The sequence below is a fragment of the Ursus arctos genome, unplaced genomic scaffold (genome assembly GCF_023065955.2).
Source record: "Ursus arctos isolate Adak ecotype North America unplaced genomic scaffold, UrsArc2.0 scaffold_3, whole genome shotgun sequence".
Lineage (NCBI taxonomy): Eukaryota > Metazoa > Chordata > Mammalia > Carnivora > Ursidae > Ursus > Ursus arctos.
This window is the reverse complement of record NW_026622985.1, coordinates 70,758,286-70,782,040: the sequence shown is the minus strand read 5'-3', so window position 1 is coordinate 70,782,040 and position 23,755 is coordinate 70,758,286. Positions and strand designations below refer to the sequence as shown.

Sequence of the window (23,755 nt, the reverse complement as noted above, 5' to 3'; positions counted from 1 at the left end):
ATTGGACAGAGAGAGGCTAGTGAGAGAGGGAACACAAGCAGAGGGAGTGGGAGAGGAAGAAGCAGGCTTCCAGCGGAGCAGGGAGCCCAATGTGGGGCTCGATCCCAGTACCCTGGGATCACGCCCTGAGCCGAAGGCAGACGCTTAACATCTGAGCCACCCAGGCACCCCTAAAAAAAAATTTTTGTCCCTAGTTTGTTATTTATATTATCTCTTAAGTTCATTGCATTTTTGATATTTATAATCCTACCTTAAGGGCTGCTTTATTAGCCTCCTAATTGATATTTTTGATTGCACTATTTCTGTAATTTAATCAGTTTTGTGTGCTGTTACCTGTAGAACACACTTCCTTTTGTCTTTTAAGTGAAAGCCAAACCTCTCTGTAATTTGATCCCACCTTGATGACTTCTTACTATTTCCTAAAGTCTAATTTCATTTTATTTCAAAATTGTTCCTCAGATACATGGTCATTCCTGCCTGTTTTTGCTTTTGTTATTCTTCAGTTTGGAATATCTTCTTCTTCCCTCACTGTGCATTCAAATTTGTCTTCAAATGCCAGGTTAATAGTCTATGATGCTTTCCTTCGTTATTAAGCCCACAAGAGTACTTTTGTTCGTAAGCTATGATTTTGGATGGGTGACTATCTTGTTCAGCACATTTTTATACATCTCATATGTTGTCCTTTCATTGTTTTCTTGTATGAAAGTCTTGATTTCCCTGTGAGCCACTCGACTATCCTGGCACTACATATTTTTTGATTTTTTCACAGTTCTTTCATTTGATATTTTTCAAGTTTTTATTGACTTTAATAGATTTGACATAGAATGATCATTTGTCTATTTCATTTACAAAACTTAACTGAAACATATTATTTGTGAAGTAATTAATATGTCAATCCATTTATGCCACAAAAAACATGAACCTGGGTTCAAACACTATCTCAGCTCTTTGCCCAAGCTAATGTAGCCATTAAGTCTTTTGAAATAGTTAAGGCTCAGTTTCTTTAGGGATTGATAGCATGATACCTAACTAGCTATCAGGGTAGCTGTGAGAATTAAAACAAGATAATGAATATGAAAGTACTTAACATGCTGCCATTGCAGAGTAGATGCTAAGTATCACTTTACTTAAATTCATAATGTTTCCTGTGCTGTATTGTAAGAGCACAATTTCTAAAATGCATATTTCTTACTAATTTATGAAATTAAATTGATAAGTATATATACTATTTTTCTTTAAACATTTTTATCATGTTAATAAATTGTACATAAATGTGTAAGTATATTATTTTTTGAACTTAAAAATGGTTAAATATTTCAATATGACAGATATCTGGATTATTATTATGGTAGATCAGGAGTAAGTGAGAGTTGGGGATGTGGAAAGAATGTATATGAACTACCCTTTCCAGTGGCTTAACAAGAAAGTAAAGATACAGGATGTTAGCCCAGTGGGAAAGTTAGATACACTGTGACTTCAGCAGTTAGTCTTTAAACTCGTTCTAACTGCTAAAAGAATTATTTTTTTAAGTGAAGCTGTAGTTTGTCTAACACTCCTCAAAAAGATTACCCAATTAGTGAATATAATTGTTTCAAGTGCTTTGTAATTAGAAATTATAATCCATACTCTTCTGAAGACTCTCTTTGAACTTTGGTATTGATTAGGTTTAGGTCACCATACCCTTTTCATACAAAAATTAATTTGAAATAAAAACCAACCATATTTCATGTACTCTGACACATTTTTTTCACGTATTTGCATCTCTGAAATCGGCGTGCCTCCTAAAATTGATGGTGTCATAGATCAAATGAAATATAGATTTGTTATTTATCTATTTTAATTGTTTTGTATTGTTTTATATTTTTTGTATTTGGGGTTGTCCAGTGGTACTAGAAGTCCTGGAAGAAGTGAACAGTGTAAAAATAACATTTTAAGCTTTCTCTCATGATTTCTTAACTTTCGAAAATGAAAGATTTTTTTCCTAAATATATGCTGTTTCAGTGGTTCCCACCAAAATAGGTTACTTTCTACATATTAATGGTCTGTGCTAAAGAAGAAGGTTGGATTGCTGATGTAATGAAGCATAAGATTAAAAGAACTGATTTATTTCTCCATTATGCTTACCTTGTATACATATAGGTGGTATTTTAGTCAATAGGAAGCATACTGCTACAGTTATATTTCCTTTTGAAAATTTTTCCTGCATTCAAGTGTATGGCAACAACTTCATGAATACCTATACACAGAAGTGAATCCATTTTGTTGGGAAAGTTTAATATCTCCCGATAATATGTCGTTGTAGAACTGTGCACTAATTAGGACCTTTACTTAGTCAAGAATTTATTGCATCTCATTAAGATACTAATTTTTAATATCCATTGGCCCTTACTAAAGCCAACAAGACTTATTAAAAATCAAGAAAAAAAACATATAAAACTTTGCATACCAAAGCTGTAACTCATATAGTCTTTGAGAAGCCTAATTGATTCAATTTTGCTTTAAATATGTTTAAAATAATATGCTATAATTAAAGGCTCCTGTGCATCCTCCCCAATCATATTCATTTCACTTCTTTCTTCCCCAGAGGTAACAAGTCCTATAATTTGTATGTATTTTTCCTGCCCAAGTTGGATGGATGATCATCCACATGAACTTACATATAGTAATCCATCCATATATCTGTAAAAATTATATCATTTGGTACATTTTTTATTCCATTTTTCATTGAGATCTGATTTACAAAGTGAAATGTACAGATCTTACGTGTACAGTTTGGGGAATGACAAATAAATACACCCACGTAGCTCACATCCCTTTCAAAATACAGAACATTTTTCCATTACCCTAGGAAGTTCTCTTAAGTCCCTTCCAAGACAATCCTCTGAACCCTAGAGGCAACCACTATTTTATTTTTTTTCTACCCTGATTGGTGTTTTGTTTTGTGCATCATACATTATATACTTGTAGTATCTGAATTCTTCACTCAGCATAATATTTTTGAAATATATCCATGTTTTATGTATCAGTAGTTCATTTCTTTTTATTGCTGGTAAGTAGTCCAGTGTTTGAATATACCACAATTTTTTAAATCTCTTAGTTTTCGGGGCGCCTGGGTGGCTCAGTCGTTAAGCGTCTGCCTTTGGCTCAGGGCGTGATCCCGGCGTTGTGGGATCGAGCCCCATATCAGGCTTCTCTGCTAGGAGCCTGCTTCTTCCTCTCCCACTCCCCCTGCTTGTGTTCTCTCTCTCTCTGGCTGTCTCTCTGTGTTAAATAAATAAAATCTTTTTTAAAAAAAATCTCTTAGTTTTCTTTTTGTTACTGATTTCTGTTAATTTCACTGTGGTCAGAGAACATCGTTCTATATGATTTCCCATCTTTACAGTTTGTTGAGATTTTCTTTATGGCCCAGAATGTGGTCAGTTTTTGCAGATGTTGCATGTTCACTTCCAGTAATAATTTGGCAATAGTTGAGTATAATGGTCCATGTGTATTAATTAGGCCACATTTATTTGTTCTGTTATTCAGACCTTCTCAATGACTGCTGATTTTTTTGCTTGCTTGTTTTGTCAGTTACTGTGATTTCTATTTGATCAACTTTTGCTAATGTTTTAAGGTCACCATATTCCTGATGCATTAACCTTTTATGAAGTATGTTCCTCTGCATGTGTAGTAATGTTTCTTAATTATAATATACTTTATTTAATATAAGTATGACTGTATCAGCTTTCTTTTAGTATCTTTTTCCATCCTTTTGCTTTCAGCCTTTCTTAGATATTTATTTAAAGTGAGCGATAGATCTTTTTTTTTTTTTTTTAAGATTTTATTTATTTATTTGACAGAGATAGAGACAGCCAGCGAGAGAGGGAACACAAGCAGGGGGAGTGGGAGAGGAAGAAGCAGGCTCGTAGCAGAGGAGCCTGATGTGGGGCTCGATCCCATAACGCCGGGATCACGCCCTGAGCCGAAGGCAGATGCTTATCCGTTGTGCCACCCAGGCGCCCCGATAGTTCTTTTTTTTAATTCAGATTAATTAACAGTAGTTTCCTTTTAATTGGAATATTTAGTTCACTGGTGTTTAGGGTACATGCTGACAGATCTGTTTCATTTAGTTAGTGCTCTTTTTCCCAAAGATTGCTTTTGGATTAATCTTTTTCTTATTCATTTTCCTATCTTGCTAGTTATTCATTCTTCTATTATTCTTTGAGTGGCTGCTCTAGAGATTGTAGCATGTACTTTTTACTTTTAAGAGTCTGTTATATACTAATACTTTTACCAATTCCCAGACAATGTCAGGAATCTTAGAGTATTTTAACTCCATTTGCTCATCCCACTCCTACCTTTGTTGTGGTGGTGTCATATATTTTAAATATCTATGTGTTTTAAACCTCACATCACATAATTATCATCATTTTATTATTGTTACCAATTATGCTGTTATTGTGAACTCTTATTTAGATTTAATCATATATTCATTCTCTCTGGTATTAATTCCATCCTGTATTTTCATGTTTCAATCAGGGCTCATTAGTCTTCTGAAAACCTTTCTTTAGTTTATTTGCTGGTGACAGAGTCTGTTTTTGTTTGAAAACCTTTTTATTAAAACTTTAATTTTGGAAGTCATTTTAATTGAGCATAGACTGTAGGTTAGATGTTATTTCCATTTGGTATTTTAAAGCTATCATTTTGCTGTCTCCTGGCTTCCATTGTTTCTACTGAAAAGCTAGCTGTTAGTCTTATTGTTGAGGGTATTGTTTTTTATCCTCTGGTGGTTTTTATGATTTTCTGTTTGTTTCTTGTTTTGGGCAACTTTGCTATAATATTCTTAGGTATATCTTTCTTTGAATTTGTTCAGCTTGGGGTTTATAGAACTTTTTAAATCTATTGTTTGATATATATTGTGAGTCAAAAGTTTTTCAGCCAATATGTCTTCAAATACTGCTTTTACCTCATTCTCAGCCTCTCTCCAACTGAGATTCAGACCATTACACCCATATCACATATGTCTCTTAACAATCTTTTTTTTATTTTCCATCCTTTTCCTCTCCATATTTTACCCCAGGTATTTTCTTCTGGCCTCCTCCTAACCTCCAGGTTATTAATCTGCTGCTGCTGCAGTTAATCTGCTACTAAACTCATCCTTTAACTTCTTAATTTCAGTAATCCTATTTTTCAGTTCTAGAATTTCTGCTTACCTCTTTTTTTCCCCTAAAATTAAAGGTCTCTAATTAAATTTTTTCTTTGTCTTCTGTTTTCTGGAGCATATTAATCACACTTATTTTGAAGTATGTTTCTAGTAACATCTATAGGTCTTTTTTTTTTTATTGTCTCTTTCTCTTTTTTTTTTTTTTTTTTTTGGTCACTTGTTTTGTCTTCTAGAATGCCTAGTAATTTTTGATTGAATGCTAGGTATTATGTATAAACATTTGTATAGGTCTGTTTGCTTCCAGAAAATATTTTCTTCTGACTGGGAGTTAGAACCTTGAAGTAATCAGTGATTATGATTGTTCAGGTTGGATTTCAGGATTAATCTCTTTCCTGTATAGCCCTTCAGTGATCTCAACTCAAACTTGGGATTTTACCTGAGCCACTCCCCCTTCAACAGTCATGAATGATAAATTTTGTCTCCTCAGTTTTATGGGAGTGCTAAAAGCTCTTACCTTTTCAGCTTCTTACCATCTGTTTTATGGTCTTCCTCTCCTCCTCACACATATTTTATGTATCTTAGGAATCTGCATATGCCTTGAAGATAAAAGCGCAGCAGAAGATCTCTTCTCTGCAGGGTCTGTTTTATTTTCTTTTTTATTTTCTCTTTTATTATATTTTTCCTGGAAAAAAGGGAATAGCAGAAACGGACTCTTAATCCTTGCAGTTCTTGGTAGCCTTGAACCCCAGTTTTTGTGTCTTTATCCCCATAGAGGTACTGTTTTCTGCTTATGCTACCCAGGAATTGGTGAATGTCTCAAGAGAGAAAGTGACAGAGAATTTAGTACTCAGTTCAACAAATGCCTCTTTTTTCCCTAAGTATTGGCCTCTCATGTTCTGGCTGCCTTGGTTTTCTATCAGGCCTTCAAACATACTTTGTATTTTGTCAGCTTTTACAGGCTTTGTTAGTGGGAGGGTTAATATAATAAAACTACTCTGATAGCTGGATATGGATGTCCAATTCATAGTGTTTTATCATTGTCTAAGTTTCCTTTTTCATAGTTATTTCATTAATTCCCCAAGCTAAAACCTGATTGCTTAAAGCAAAGTAAAAACAGTAGATAATACTGAACTATATGGTAAAAATGTGACATGCAGACAAACCTACCATTGCCCTTGGTACAGAGAAGTAATAAATACATCATTATGAAGGTACATTTTCCCCGTCAGATTGAGAGTTTTGTTTCTACTTTTCCTTGTATGCCCTCTAGTGGAAGTTTTATTGAAATGACATAATTAGATGAATAAAAGGCTCTGTATCATCCAGGAAAAAAATTGTAATTATGGTAATAATATGTGTGCATTTAATTTTTTTAATCAGCTCTTGACCGTTAACAATTTTTGAGGAACTTTGGTAGGTGAAAGAAAAAACAATATCACTAATATATTCAGCTGGGTTTAAACAATATATGCTAAGCACTAGGAGATACAAGGTAACAGATTCATGCCCTGCCTCAAGAATTTGACAATATAGTGGAAGAGATTGCAAGATGGTAGACGTTTACAATATAGTTAAAGACTAGGGGTAATAGAGGGTTTCTCTAGGAGTTGAAATTAGGAGAGAATTTAACAGAGATGAAGATGTCAATGAAAGATTCCTATAGTTTTATCTTTAGAATTGAGACTTGAAGAATGAATAGCAGTTAGTCAAATGAAGATGATAGAATAGAATATTCAGTGTAGAGGGAGGTGCCTCTGCAGGCAGAGAAGGATAAGAGAGCACATTTTATTTGGGCAATTGTAAGTTATATAACCAGATCATATGGTATTAAGAGTAGAAAATGAGTCAGAATTTAGCAGTGGCTAGATAATCTGTGTAATCCATGCTAGAAAATATGAATTTCATCCTGAAAGCTATTGAACAATTTTAAGAAAAAGGAATGTATTAGACGTAGTGAAGAGAAGGGCCATATGCACCCCAATGTTCATAGCAGCAATGTCCACAATAGCTAAATCGTGGAAGGAGCCGAGATGCCCTTCAACAGATGACTGGATTAAGAAGTTGTGGTCCATATATACAATGGAATATTACTCAGCTATCAGAAAGAACGAGTTCTCAACATTTGCTACAACATGGACAGCACTGGAGGAGATAATGCTAAGTGAAATAAGTCAAGCAGAGAAAGACAACTATCATATGATTTCTCTCATCTATGGAACATAAGAACTAGGATGATCGGTAGGGGAAGAAAGGGATAAAGAAAGGGGGGGTAATCAGAAGGGGGAATGAAACATGAGAGACTATGGACTATGAGAAACAAACTGAGGACTTCAGAGGGGAGGGGGGTGGGGGAATGGGATAGACCGGTGATGGGTAGTAAGGAGGGCACGTATTGCATGGTGCACTGGGTGTTATACACAACTAATGAATCATCGAGCCTTACATCGGAAACCGGGGATGTACTGTATGGTGACTAACATAATATAATAAAAAATCATTTAAAAAAAAAAAAAAAGAAAAAGGAATGTATTAGTATTTTATAAAGGTTATTCTGACAGTAGGTTGAGGATCAGTTGGAGCCAAGAGGTCCAGTTAGAAGGGTGTTGCTCTCACCAGAGCCATGGACGGTATGTTCAGAACTGAAAATAGCAAGTAATTTTGCCTGAATTTGAAGAACGTTAGTTCCACTGTACCTCAAGATAGTTATGAGAATGTATTTTTACTTAAAATTCTAATCACAAAAGGTTCCTGTTAAAATTTTTTTTAACAATATGTAATTTAGAAAGTGAAAAGTCTTTTTTTTCTACTCCATAATAGGTTGTTTGATATTCTTACAGAATTTCTTCCATGTGTAAGCATTTTTCTTTTGTTTTCCTTTGTTTTTAAATAGGATCATATGCTCTATACTGTATCGCATTTGTTTTTTCAACTGATCACAGACACTATACTGCCAGTATGATAACTATAGTTTTCTCTTTATAATGGTTGCATAATATTCCACTGTATGGATGTGTTATCATTGCTTAACCTAATATTTTACTAAAAAACGGTTGGATTATTTTCAGTTTTTTTGTATTACAAAAAATGCTACAGTGAACATCTTTGGAAACATGGGTAGGTTTTCTATGAAACCTATTCCTAAAGTAGAGTTGCTGACTCAAAGATATATTTATATTTAGAATTGTGATAGGTGCTGGCAAATTGTCTTCTGAAAAATTTGGTTACTTTATACCACCTCCACCAGTATTTGAGAGGACTTATACCACGATATCATTGGATATTTTTGATGTTCTAAATTGTCCAATCTGATGTGTAAACAATGATATTTCATTTTAGTTTTCATGCTTTTCAGTAATACCTAATTGATTAGTCTTCTTCATTTTCGTGAATTGTTTATATTTCTTTGTCTATTAATTGCCTGTGACCTTTGTCATTTTTTCTATTTGGTGGTCCATATATTTCTTACTGATTTATAAGATCTTTTTTTGTATTGGATCTTTTAGCTTTGTATTGTTATATGTGTTGAAGATGCTATTTCTTGTATGTTTTCATTTGTGCTGTTTTTTGTTTTTAATTTTATGTTGTGATTTCTATCTTTTAAGAAAAAATGTCAGAAAGCTAACTTCCAAAAAAAGTCCTAGGCTCAGAGAGTTGAACAAGCTACTACTTTTAAATTTCTAAGGAATAGATTACACTAATACAATTTAAATAGTTCCATAGTATATAAAAAAGAGAGAGAAGACTTTCAGTTCTTTTTTATAAAGCAAACATAAATGATTCTGAAATCCAGTTTAAAAAAATTATCTACTCCGACAAACTTTATAAATCAATCTCAGTTACAAATATAAATACAAAAATCCCAGATCTTTAACAAAGTATCAGGAAAATTAATGTTATAAGCAAATTAAATAAATAACATGCAGTGATCATACGGGATTCATGTCAACTACAAAAAAATGGTTCAATATTGGGAAATATATTTTATAAATAGGTCAAGGGATTTTTTAAGGGGAGGTTACCATCATAATAGATGGCCAGAACTGTGTTTTTATAAAAGTTGAAATCACATTCCAATTTTCATAACCTTAGTACAATGTGAGTAGATGAATAGTTCCTTAATTTCATAAACATATAAATGAAACCAAAACAAGTCATACACTTAACAGAGAAACACTAGAGGCACTTACATTGATGCCAAGAAGATGACAAGGATGCTTATCATAAGCTCTCCTTTTGTCTTAACATTGTTTTAGGAATTGCAGGGCAATTCAATTATGCAAAAGAAGAAAACGAGATACAAATAATAAAATAGCTAATAATAATGACAGATAATTTATTTCATGCTTAATACTTTTCTGGTTATTGAACATTATTATGTCATTACCACAGATATGAAAATATCACAAATAGGTGCCACAGATGTAGAAACTATTATCATGCCCCTATACAGTAGTAGAAACTGAGGCATTAAGAGTGTAAGAAACTCCCTAAGGTTACACAGACAATAAATGCTGAACACTAGGTTTTAATTTAGGCAGAATGACTAATACAAGTATACAACTTCTGCTTTAAACCAAGAGTTTGCAAACCTTTAAAGTTTGAAGCAGGGCCATGAGCATTCACTTTTTTATTGTCTGTGGCTATTTTCATGCTACAACTGTGGACTTGAATGGCTGTGACACAGCCTTGTATACCCTATAAACATAAAATATTTACTCTCTTGCCCGTTACAGAAAAATTTTGCCAAATCCTGTTTTAAACCATTGAACTATGTTACCTTTGATGAAACTATTAGGCTTTTTTTTATTAGGAAAGGGGATAAAATTTTAGGTCATATGACTATATGCTTGGTAAACCCCAACATAATCAACCCAGAAACTGTTAGAAGTAGCAATCATAAAATGATGTAGGTTTTTTTTAAATACTAGTAGGCAAAATAAAGTTGGTTTCCAACTTACAAATAATAACCAGCTTGGGAATATAATGAGATAATAGATCCCAGTGTCAAGAGCAAAAAACATAAATATCTAAAAGTGAGTGTATAAGAAATGTGAAAGATCCAAATCAAGAAAAGTTTAAAAACTACATGGAGTGAAACAAAAGGAGATTGAATTAAATAGATGTGTCATGTTCTTGGCTGGAATGACTCAGCATTAAAAAAAAAAGACATTCTTTTTTTATCTAAATTAGTCTGTAAAATTAAACATCTCATTCAGAGTGGGGGATTGTTTTAATTTGATGAAATGATTTTACAAATTCTGAGAGAAAAACATGGCCAAATAAAAGACCAAGAATTTTCTGAAAAATAGGTTTATGACTTCAAGATGTTAAAGTGAACAAATGCTAACGTCTTGCCCCTCCACAACAAATTTTAGATATCCATAAAGTATTAGTAAAGTTATTTTGGAAACAGGAAAGGGAATAATCTCTGGAATGGAAAAGGAATAACTTCTAAAGAAAGAAACAGATGGGAACCCTCTCTGGCAATCCCTAAGAACTACAGTACTGATAGGCGAGGCCAGGGTTGCTTGAATCTTCCATTGCTTGAGAGGCCTTTTCAGGCCAGAAGATGGTGCACAATCACAAATCATCAAATCTGGAGAATGCAAGCATCATAAAACCGGGACAACAAATTCAACAAAAGAGTAACTTAGACTAGAGAAAGTGGGAAAAAATAATTTAAAAAGGACTTCATTTTTCTGAACAAAAGAAGGATTTGCCTCCACTAAATAACAAACAGATATTATCAAACAATTACAGTGAATTATGAAAAAAAAGAAACTTGTTGAATATTAAAACTAAGTATATGTGAATAACAGCAGGTGGGATTCAGCTGAATTGCTGATTAATAAACTGGAAGATAAATGTAAGGAAATCTAGAATATGACATCAAGTGTTACAAAGGAAAAGATATGAGATACAGAGAGAACCTCACCGAAGTTCTAATGTCTATCTAATAAGAGTTCCAGAAGGAGAAAATGAAAGAGACTATATTTGAAGTAATAGTAGCCAGAATGGAATGTTCTCAAACTGAAAACACAAAGCCTTAGGATTGAAAGATCTTTGAAAGCAAGATTTATACACATACACAAATAGATAAAGATAAATAACATTTTAATTAAAAATCAGAATATATGGACACATCACAATGAACTTGAGAATATCAATAATAAAGGCAAAAATCATAAAAGATACCTGTGGCAAAGGCAATTTATCACGACCGTTCCTATCAAGAAATGACCATTTGATATTAGGCTTCTTAATAACAACTATATACAGAAGAAGATAAATGATCTGAGGAATAAACTTTGAACCTGTATTTCTATATTTAGCTATCCTATCGTTCAAGAGTGTAAGCAAAATAAAGACATTTTCATGCATATGAAAACTTAGTTATTTCAGTATAAGCGCAGTTGACGTTTTGAGTGAGGTTGTACTGTGTATTGCAGAATATTTAGCATCCTTGGCCCTCGCCCATTAAATGCCAGTAGCTCCCTCCAGTCATTTTGGTAAACTAAAATGCTTTCACGTATATCATAGAAAAGTGTTCCTGGCCAAGAACCACTATTCTTCTGACTGTTTAAAATAACATCTAAAAAGTTAGCTGCAAAAAGAAAAATAAAGCCAGAAGAAATAATGTTGGACAAAGAAATTAATAAACATTATAAGTCTAAATAACTAGCTTTTTAAAAGAAAAGAGCATTTATAATAAAATGACAAGTTACACTAAATTTCCATGCCAACAATTTTGGAATTTGGGTGGCTAAAGGGAGAATGAAGCAAAATAAAAGTAAACTTCACTCTTCAAATGAGACCACACTTATTAACTTTAGTCTTTGTTAAATGGTAAGATTAAGAGTGTTGGGAAGAAGGTGAGAAGGAATTAAAAGTACTAAAATAAGGATATTATAAGCCTTCAGATCAAGGGGTTGAGGTGGGGGTAAGGGGTGGATAGAACAAATAGAATTTGATCAGGCTAATAAGACTGAAAAGGAGACATGGAAGTATGTATTTACCATGGAAACATGGTAAATAAAAAGCACAATGTCATAAATAAGTCTAACTGGGGCACCTGGGTGGCTCAGTTGGTTAAGCATCTGCCTTTGGCTCAGGTCATGATCCCAGGGTCCTGGGATAGAGCTCCGCATCGGGCTCCCTGTTCCGCGGGAAGCCTGCTTCTCCCTCTCACACTTCCCTTGCTTGTGTTCCCTCTCTCGCTGTCTCTCTCTGTCAAATAAATAAATAAAATCTTAAAAAAAAAGTCTAACCATATTAAGAGAATAGTAATATAATTGGTAAAACTCAGTGACTAAAATATAGTAACTCTTATTTTGGCTGAAACCAAAATCCAGTAAGAATGACAAAATAATACATAATGGTTGAAAATAAAATGATCAGAAACTATATTCTTCATTTAGCAAATATCTATACCTGGTAGATAACCAAGACAAAAAGGACCTCTGGGGTAAAAAGCAAAAATTTAACAAGATAGTTTCAATATATATGGATTTAAAATATATAAAATGGAATTACTAGAATTTTTTAAAAGGATAGAAAATCTGTAATCATATTTGAAGATTTTAATAAAAAACAGACAAAAAATAAAGATATAGGAAATATAAAAACACTTAACAAGTATATCTGATTGATATTTATCTAAAATTCTAACTGTAACATAATTTTATACATATGGATTCTTTTTAAATACGTGTAGATTGCTTTCAAAATATGGTGATATTCTAGGCCACAAAGGAAGCCTTAATAAATTTCTTTTAAGAAAGTGATCTCTTACAGAACATTTTCACTAACTACAGGGTAATGAATTTAGAATTTTACAACCAAAAGCCTCTCCAGTACATAAAATTGGGTACTTAAAATTATACACTGCAATAATTTGTAGATTAAAGAAGAAATCAAAAGAGAAGTGGTAAAACTTAGTCTGAACTGTTGAAGCCTTGATATCAAAACTTGTGTGATTGAGACAAAGCAATACTCAGAGGGAAATTAAAAGTCTTAAATTCATTTATTGTCAAGTCAAAGCATTGCATGAATAGCATGATATTATTTATGTTTAAAAATACCAGTTTTTTCTGCATATGTTTATACAGTGTAAAATTTATTATTTTTCTTTGCTAAGATCTGGAAAGATAGCCAACTCATATCAGAGATTACCGTAGTGTTCTTAGGAAAAAGTGCATATGTATGAATTTTTTTTTTTTTAAGAGAGAGAAGGGTGGTGGGAAGGGGCAGAAGGTGAGGGAGAGAAAATCTTAAGCAGGCTCCACGCTAGGCAGGGCTCCATCTCATGACCCCGAAATTATGACCTGAGCCAAAATCAAGAGTCAGACACTTAACCAACTGAGCCACCCAGGTGCCCCTGAATTAAGTAATTTTTTAAAATTAATACCTCTTGTTAAAGAGTAATCTTATAGAATTAGCCTTATATTAAAAATAAATCACAATAATTAAAGCATTGTGGGATTAGTGGGAAGCTGTCTATTGCTGATCCCTAGAAGTAAAACAGAAAAGAAAATGTAAGGGAATTCAAGAGTATATGAAATTATCATATATGATTAATATAGCATTTCAAACTAGAGGAAGAAAATAGATCATCATTTTAGTGCTGGGGACTTGCATAGCTATTTGAAGGAATAAAAAATGCTGGGTTTAAACCTCACACCAAAATTATTTTATATGCCTCAAAATAGTAAAGTATAAAGCCACACAAATACTTAATAAAAAATACTAGATGAAAATGTGGATGAACATATGTTGGATTGGCAAAGGCCCTTGTGTACATGACACAAGGATATCTGGGAAACTGTCACCAAAACATTTTTCTCTCCCTCTTTTTTCTCAGCTCTAAGCTACTTGCCTTTCTTTGAGCCTCAGACTGCTGAGACATTAGGCAGCTTGTTCCCATCCCTGCAAAATGGTGGGAAGTCATTAGGGGTAAGTCGAGATGGAGAGCAGCTAATCCCATAAAAGCCTGACATTAGGAGGTTTATGGACCTGGGGTGAAGTTGATCCTGCATGAATGTCTTAGGTTTCCAGACTCCTAAAGACTTGGAGCTATGCAGGTGAGCTGAGTTGGCTCTGTTGGTGAGGTTGGTAGAATTTGGGAAGATAAGAAAGCAGGGAGAATGCTCCAGGTACTTCTGGAGGGTGGGAATAGCCTGCTCTTAAACTATGGACCTACTGCACAAGAAATTTATTTGATTTTCAAAATCTGTAAGGATTTCTGCCATTAAGAATATTCCTAATTGGTAAGAAGAAATACAATTCTCACTATTTTCAGATGATATGATACTGTATATAGAAAACCCTAAAGACTCCACCAAAAAACTATTAGAACTGATGAACAAATTCCATAAAGTCACAAGATACAATATCAATACAGAAATCTTTTGTATTTCTATATACACTAATAAGGCAGCAGAAAGTGAAATTAAGAAAACAGTCCCATTTACAGTTGCACCAAAAGCAATAAAATACCTAGGAATAAACTTAACCAAAGAGGTGGCTCTAAAAAGTATAAAGCACTGATGTAAGAAATTTAAGACAATGCAAATGTATGGAAAGACATTCCATGCTCATGGATCAAATATTGTTAAAATGTCTATACTACCCAAAGTAATCAACACATTTAATGCAATCCCTATCAAAATACCAACAGCATTTTTTACACAACTAGAACAGACAATCCTAAAATTTGGATGGAACCACAAAAGACCCTGAATAGCCAAAGCAATCTTAAGAAAAAAAAAAGTGGAGATATCACAAGTTCAGACTTCAAGTTATATTACAAAGTAGTAGTAATTAAAACAACATGGAACTGGCATAAAAATAGACACAAAGATCAATGGAATAGAAAACTCAGAAATAAACCCTCAATTATATAGTTAATTAAACTTAGACAAAGGAGGAATGACTAGTACAAAAAGGACAGTCTCTTCAACAGATGGTAGTGGGAAAACTGGACAGCTACATGCAAAAGAATGAAACTGGACCACTTTCTTTCACCATACATAAAAATAAACTGAAAATGTATCAAAGACCTAAATGTATGGGGAGCTTGGGTGGCTCAGTCGTTAAGCGTCTGCCTTCAGCTCAGGGCGTAATCCCATGGTCCTGGGATCGAGCCCCACATCGGGCTCCCTGCTCCACTCAGAGCCTGCTTCTTCCTCTCGCACTCCCCCTGCTTGTGTTCCCTCTCTCATTGGCTGTCTCTCTCTCTGTCAAGTAAATAAATAAAATCTTAAAAAAAAAAAAAAAAGACCTAAATGTGAGGCCTGAAACCATAAAAATCCTAGAAGAGAGCCCAGGCAGTAATTTCTCTGACATTGGCCATAGCAACATTTTTCTAGATATGTCTCCTGAGGCAAGAGAAATAAAAGCAAAAATAAACTATTGGGACTATATCAAAATAAAAAGTTTCTGCACAGTGAAGGAAACAAAACTAACAAGTACTTAGTGAATGGGATAAAATATGTACAAATGACACATCTGATAAAAGGTTAGTATCTAAAATATATGAAGAATTTATATAACTCAACACCCAGAAAACAAATAATCCAATAAAAAAATTGGCAGAAGATATGAACAGACATTTCTCCAAAGAAGACCTACCCAGATGGCTAATAGACATGAAAAAAATGATCAAGATTACTCATCATCAGGGAAATGCAAATCAAAAAACTACAGTAACATATCACTTCACACCTGTCAAAATGGCTAAAATCAAAAACCCAAGAAACAACAAATGTTGGCAAGGATATGGAGAAAAAGGAACCTTCTGTTGCAGTATTGGTGGGAAGGCAAAATGGTGCAGCCACTGTGGAAGACAGTATGGAGGTTCCTCAAAAAATTAAAAATAGAACTACCCTATGACCAGTAATGACACTACTGGGTATTTACCCCCAAAGATACAAAAACAATAATTCAAAGGATACATGCACCCCTATGTTTATTGAAGCATTATTTACAATAGCCCAACTATGGAAGCAGCCAAGTGTCCATATCAATAGATGAATGGATAAGGAAGAGGTGGTGTGTGTGTGTGTGTGTATATATATATATATACATATGTATATATATATATACATACATACAGTGGAGTTATTCAGCCATAAAAAGGATGAAATCTTGTCATTTGTAACAACATGAATAGAGCTAGAGAGTATAATGCTAAGCAAAGTAAGAGAAAGAAAAATAGCATATGATTTCACTCATGTGGAATTTAGGAAACAAAACAAATGAGCAAAGGAAAAAAATGAGAAAGAGACAAAGCAAGAGACAGACTCTTAATTATAGAGAACAAACTGATGCTTACCAGAGGGGAGGTGGGGAGAGATGGAATAAGTAGGTGATGGGGATTAAAGAGTGTGCTTATCATGATGAAAAAATTCAATAAATATTTCAGCAACTAGATCTGAGTTTTGAAGAGGCAACAGAAAAAACTTCCCAGCAGCTAGAGAAAGGATTTGTAATTAAAATATTTGCTTGACTAGTACAGTAAAATTGCTGACAGAGAATGGTGAATACCTGAATTAAAAATTAAGAGCACATAAGGAGATCTAAGTGCAGCATGAAAAAGATCTCTTGGAACTTAAAAAAAATGTAGTATTTGAATTCAAAATTCAGGGAAGAAAAAAGAACAAATGCAAGATTGGTAGTAAACACATTCTAGAAAAAAAAGAAATGGTTCCTGAGCTGAAAACTCTAGGACTGCATATTGAAAAAAAGACTGCGTATTGGAAAAGTTCTTGAGTTTTAGTTTAGATTGATAAAGAAGAAAAGACACACCTAGGCATGTATTCTGGTTAAAATGTGTAAACTCGAAAAAACAAAGAGGAAATTTTTACAAGCTTCTGGGCAGAAAAAATTAAGTTTTTAACAAGAAGTAAAAAGGTCAGAGTAGCATCAGACTTCTCATTTGCACAGCTGTAGGTAGAAAAGAATGAAAGTACATATTCCCTTAGATAAAGGCCCACAGCCTAAAAATCTTTTTCTTAGCCAAACTCTCATATGCCTGACAGGGCAAAAGAAAAATGTTCAAGAATATTCAAGAACTCAGAAAGTACATTACCCAAATGCCCCCTCTGAGGAGAATACTTGAGAAAAGACTAACCAAACAAAAAAAAGAACCAGAACAGAGACCTCATGAAGGCAGAGGATGAAAACAAGAAGCAGTGAAGAGAGATGAACTTTGATACATGTGTAGTTAATGGATAATATGAGGCTAGAAATATGGAGTCTGAGTGCTAAATAAAGAGTCTGGAAACAGACAAGACAAACTGTAAGTAAAACTCTAATAAGTACTAAATTGTGATAATAAAATCTAAGCGCTATCGTTTACAAAGAGTTGGGAGCAACCTAAGAGGAACTTAAGAGTATTCAAAAGGTCTTATCCTATTAAAGTAGAAGCATGGGAGAATTACGGCATGGTGGTGGAGGAAACCATAGTCTGATTAGGAGAAATAGGTCTTACCTTGCTTACATATTACAGGGTCGTATGTTTTTTACTAAGAGCAGAGAAAGATGATAATGCTTAATGACATTTTAAAAAAAAAAAAGGAAAAGCAGAGACATCTGGGTGGCTCAGTCAGTTAAGTGCTGCCTTTGGCTCCGGTCAGGTCCTGGGACCTAGCTGGCATCAGGCTCCCTGCTCAGCAGGAAGCCTGCTTCTCCCTTTCCCTGCCGCTCCCCCTGCTTGTGCGCCCTCTCTCTCTCTCTGTGTCAAATAAATAAATAAAATCTTAAAAAAAAAAAAAAAGGAAAAGAAGAATCATAAGATTTTCAAGGAGGAAAAATATAATGAATAGCAGTTTATTGAACCAACAAAACAAAAAAGAAATACTGTCAATGAATTTATCAGTCATTACACTAAATGAGAATGGACTGAATTTATCAACTGAGATGTTGGCTTAAAAAACAAAAGATGGCTAAATGGTATTTACAAAAAAAGGAATATGAAAAACCCTTTGCAAGTGAAGGCAGACTCACAGAAATCAAGATTGTCAACATCAGCTATTATTAATATTAAATACAGTAAATAGAATAAAGAATTTTGTTTGACAATAAAAGGCAAAATCAATGAAAATACAACAAGTGTAAACCTGTACACACTAGACTACATGGCCACTAAATCCACAAATCAAAATCTATTAAATTTAAGGAGATGTAGATCAAAATAAAATTAGAGCAGGAAATTTCAACAGATATCTAATATGTCTAAAATGAGTAAGGACATAGATGCATTAAAAATACACTCAATACACATGTAATGATGGACTAGATAAGGAGAAAATCCTGTCTGTATTAAATGTAAGCATGACACAAAACATAGAAACACATGATTATACTAGTTACTGTGTGGATTGGATGTGGATACAGAGACAGGCTAATGGGATTATCCTCAAAGAACTTACAGTCTAGTTGAAAAAAGAGATGAACAAATACATTTTGACCTGATAGCTGATGATAAAACTAAGCACAAAATGCTAAGAAAACAGAGGAGAGTGGGATTGCTATCTAAGATGAGGTAGAGCGTCAAAAAACTGGGGAATGTTGGCTTTTAAGATGAAGCCTTAGAAGTAGATTATGAGAAAGCCTGTTGATGAAAAAAAGTGAAAAGACATTTCATTCAGAGTGCTCTGAATATAGGACATCCAGAGGAGAGAAAAATTGGAATCCATGCCCTGTAGATATGACCGAAGTCTGTTCTTAGGATGGAGTAGGATTGCAAATGCTAAAATGGCAGACAGAGCACTTAGCATGAAAGATACACTTACATATCATAGGTATAACCTTGAAATTTTGGAACGGTAAATTGACAAGATTCACAAATGTGGAAGAAAGACTAGAAACAAGGAGGCAGTAATCCATGTAAGAAGTGATAAGGACCTAAACACATGGAAGAAGGAGAGAGAGAGCAAAGTAGACAGATAAAATGATGGGAAGGAGGTAAAATTCACAGGAATGCTGACTTAGTTATGAAAGCACAATGAGGAGTCATGAATAAATTCCAGGTTTCTGAGCTGGGCAGTGCATGGATTGTGATGCTGTTCACAGAGGTAAGTAATAAGAGAGAATTGTGTGTTGGAGGTAAGATGGTGACTTCAGATTGGGATATGTGTTGGATATGTGTTTGGTTAGGATACCCATGTGGCAATGACAAATATAATCTGGAGCTCAGGAGCAAAGCCTGGCCTAGAGATACAGATTCAGCAGGCAATAAAGTTAGGAGAGTGGGTGAGATCATTCAGGCATGGTGTTTATGCAGTGAAAAGCAAAAGCATTGAGGACAGAAGCCTTTGAAATACATACTTTTAAGTGCTAGAAAAATAAAAGGTGTCCAAATAACTTGACCTTTGCCAAAGCAATTTTGTTAGAAGGAACAGACAGAACAAAATTGCAATGATTTAAAGAGAGAATTGGAAGTAAAGAATTCTTTACAGTAAATCTTGGGAAATAGATGGAAATTAATATTGAAAGTAAAGTTACCAGTAGCACAAATTGTTACATTTCACCTGAGTAGACCTGTTATTATAAAGTTTTATAACTTCCCTGAAGAGTTCTTAAGATTGCCCATAAGAGTTTGTAAGATTGAATAATTCATTTAGATTTTGTTAATCAGTAACAGGCAGGAAACTACAGATGTTACAAATTTCTACAGATGTAAAACCACTGGAAGAATTGTTCTCTCCCCTCTCAAAATTGTCATGCAATGTTACTGATGGTATCAGTAACTATTTAGAAGCTAAGTAATAAACCTTCTAGGTAATGTAGACCCTGTTATAAGAGTTTGCTGTTCCATTCAGTAAATTAAACTTTTCTTAAAAGAAACCAATGCAACATTTTTGTAACACATTTTTCAGTAGTAATCTGAAGCTTCTTAGTAAGCAAACTATGCTGGTCCGGTACTTTTCTTATCTAGGAGGAAATAAGCATCTCTAAGATGCAATTTATGTTCATGTGAATTGACCAAAAATATAATCTCTGCTGGTTTCCAAGATTCTACGAGAAATTGATATTTCAAACAACTTCAATTTTCTATGCAAATCCAGAACAAATTTCAGTACAAAATCAGAAATTTCACTTACAAAGTTCAAGCAAATGGGACATGCACACTTTCATGTCACCTCTGGATACTCTGCCAGAGTGTCACTTCCTTCAGATTATATTTTAGCCAACTTTATTTAGGTTTCCAATTTTGCCATCTTGTGGAGTTTATGAAATTTATCCCATATTTCATAATCAAATACATAAAAATTTAGAAAAAGAACTTTAGATTTCTCTATATCAGGATAGATTATAAAAGTAATTTTCAGGAGATTTGGCAGGGAAGGGGGAATAAACACACAATATTACTTCAATAACACACCAACAGTGATCTTTCAGTAAAAATTACTTATTTCCCAACCTATGTTTTCTCATCTCTAAAGTGAGAATAATTTCTGCTTTTATAAAGTTGTCTTGAGCAGTGAATGAGGTAACTGCCCAGTCCTGCATAATGATTTTGTTTCTCCAAATTGATAGTCAATGCTGAGGTTACCAAATCTTGATTCTGTGTTCTAAATTGGTGTTTACATGTAAGTTTTTTATATGGGTTGAACTATATGAACTAGACTTTTGTAAATTAGAAAGAAATGATTCTGCCCTGTTGATTTTAATTCTGTGCAATGCTGGCTTATCATTGAGTTCAGCAAGATGAAATAATAATTGTAACTAATGTTGTGTGTATTCCATTAGATCTTGTTTCCTGCAACCTTGCTAATTCATTTATTAGTTCTAGTACTTTTTTTTGTAGATTCCATCAGGTTTTCTACACAGACGGACCGTGCTATCTGTGAATAAAGACAATTTTACTTCTTTTTCTATCTAGATGCCTGTTTTTTCTTGTTTTATTGCACTGGCTAGAACTTGAAATAAAATGTTGAATAGAAGTGTTGAGAGCAAACATCTTTGTCTTGTTTCTGATGTTAGGAGGAAAGTATTCATTCTTTGACCATTAAGTATGATGTTAGCAATAAGGTTTTCCAGTTGAGGAAGTTCTCTTCTATTCCTACATTGCTAAGAATTTTATTAGATGTTGGATTTTGTAAAATACTTGTTCTGCGTTTATTGAGATAATCTGGTGGTTTTTCTTTTTTTGGTCAAATGTCACATGTCAAACCAATCTTGCATTCCCAGATAATTGTACTCAGTTATGATGTATTATCCTTTTTATGTATTTTTGGATTCTATTTGCCAAAATTTGTTGAGAATTTTTGCATCTATGCTCAGTTAAGATTATTGGTCTATAGTTTTCTTTCCTTGCAATGCCTCTTTCTAGTTTTTATTATTAGAGTAATTCTTGCTAATAGGATGAATTGGGAAGGATTCTTTCTGTTTCAGTTTACTGAAAAAATTTAAGTAGAATTGGTATTATGTTTTTTCATCAACTGTTTGGTGGAATTCACCAGTGAAGCCTTCTGGGCCTGCTGTTTTCTTTGTGGGAGGTTTTTATTTACTAATTTAATTTTTTATAAATCTAAGACTATTCAGGTTATTTTTTAGTGTGCTTAGGTAGTTTGAATCTTTTGAGAAATTTGTCCATTTCATCTAAGTTGTCTAATTTATTGGCAGAATTTGTTCATAATATTTCCTTATACTTTTAAACTGTGGAGAACCTGTATTGATGTCACCTCTCTTATTCATGATATTGGTAATTTGTGTCTTCTATTATCTTGATCAATTTGGTTATATGCTTGTCAATTTTATTGATTTTCTCCTCCTAATGAGGATCTAAATAAGGCGAAGGAGTATGCAATATGAAGGTCTAGGAAAAGGTGGAGGGAATAGCCCTTGCATAGTCCCTGGAAGGGAAAGAACTTTTCATTTTCAAAGAGAATAAACTCTTGAGTGGTCAAGAGCAGAAGCATGGAGAGCAATTATGAGGCTATTTCAATAATATACATCAGAGAAAGATGATGATGGCCTAGACTGCTTATAGTAGCTAACAAGATAGTGCAAAGTGGTTAAATTCAGAACATATTATGAAGGTAGAGCCAGCAGGACCAGCTGATGACTCCATATACAAGAGGCATAAATGGAGTCATGGAGAAGAGTCATAAATTACTCTTAGTCATAGGCCTGAGTTATGTGGTCAATGGTAGCTTTGTGAAATAGGGAGGACTAGAAGGAGCAGATCTGGGGTGTTACAGGGAAGGTGGGGTTAAGAAAAGGCATCAACATGTTTAATTTAGACTTAGTGGAGAATTTGAATGACTAGTTGACTCATAATTTTGTTCTATTGTATGTATTTTCCACGTTTTCTTCAATTATCCGGGCAATTCACTCTTTACTTTGCAAAGATTGTCTGGGTGAAGAAGCCATTATGTAGGAGATACTCAAGATAGAAGAGGCAATGCTTGACAGCTACCTTAGCATATAATTTCCAAGAAAACATTGAAATTGTAATACACTAGGAAATAGAAGAAAGAAGTGTGTGAATCTTTTTGTGCTAAATACATTAATGTGAAGTGATCAGATTCAGGATATATACCTTATGTTAACAAACCTTATAGAGAAATTTATAGGTTATATATGTAATGTGAGTTAACCAAGGTGAACTTCCTTAATGAGATTCAAATAGAATTCTGAAGTCACTTAATTTGTTGTTCTTTTGTGAAGTTCTTTGTATATAAATCAGATATTTGAGGCAACTCAGGAAGACTGAGCCCAGATGCCAGATCTCCTTTAAAACAGACCATGAGACTAAGTTCAGCCCACGTAGAACTAATAGAATCTTTCTGGTGTCCTTTGTAGTTGAACCAGAAGCTGACCAACTTCCAGGAGGAAAGGGATTGAATCTCTATTTTGAGAAACGACACACTATAGGGAAACCACTGTGCTCTCTCAGAAAATAGTCTTAGAGTCTGGCTAAACTATTAAACTAATCTCTTTCTTGATTAGAGTATGACTTCAAGTCAGGGTGAAATTCTTTCAGACTTAAACTAAAATAAAATCATAATGGACTACATTAAGAAATAAGAGAAAATTTTAAACTTTTATTTTTATTAAATGTAATAAGCATTTAATAAGTATGAGCAATGCTGAGGGGACAGAGACCTTATTTGTGTCATTCATCATTATATGCCTTGAATAAGCATTGTGGGTACTCTGATATTTTTCTATATGAATATGTAAATTAATGAAATCTCATATTAGAAAGTATGGCTTGTTTAGTGATTTTTTTAAACACATGTCTTCACTAGAGGGTGCTGTGTAAGCATTCAATACTTTAAAAGTGTCTTCACATTTATTTGCTGGGAGATCGGATTTTTAAATCATCTGATTTATTAAAAGGTTTCATTTCCTTTGCTTTCAAAACAATACTTTGGTATCGGATATGAAATTCATGAAATTGAGTAGCTGTTAATGGCGTCATTAACACAGATGTTTCTTTTCTTCCTCCTCCTCAGGAGACTTATGACTCCAATCATGTATGCTGCCCGAGATGGTCATCCTCAGGTTGTTGCTCTCCTTGTTGCTCATGGAGCCGAAGTTAATACCCAGGATGAGAATGGTTATACTGTGAGAACTGACTGCACAATGTTCCTTTTTATA

The 23,755-nt window shown here is 33.8% G+C and overlaps 1 protein-coding gene across 3 annotated transcripts in view; it reads left to right on the top strand.

The window, feature by feature from the left end:
• ASZ1 (ankyrin repeat, SAM and basic leucine zipper domain containing 1) overlaps nt 1-23,755 on the top strand; it is a 49,648-nt gene that overhangs the window by 12,281 nt on the left and 13,612 nt on the right. For 2 of the 3 annotated variants that reach the window (XM_026510001.3, XM_026510008.3), the window contains exon 5: nt 23,611-23,722. In XM_026510001.3, the coding sequence (XP_026365786.1) occupies nt 23,611-23,722 (112 nt within the window). Of the gene's footprint in view, nt 1-17,392; nt 17,442-23,610; nt 23,723-23,755 lie in introns of those variants that run through there. The other variant, XM_057304291.1, reaches the window with a different exon arrangement.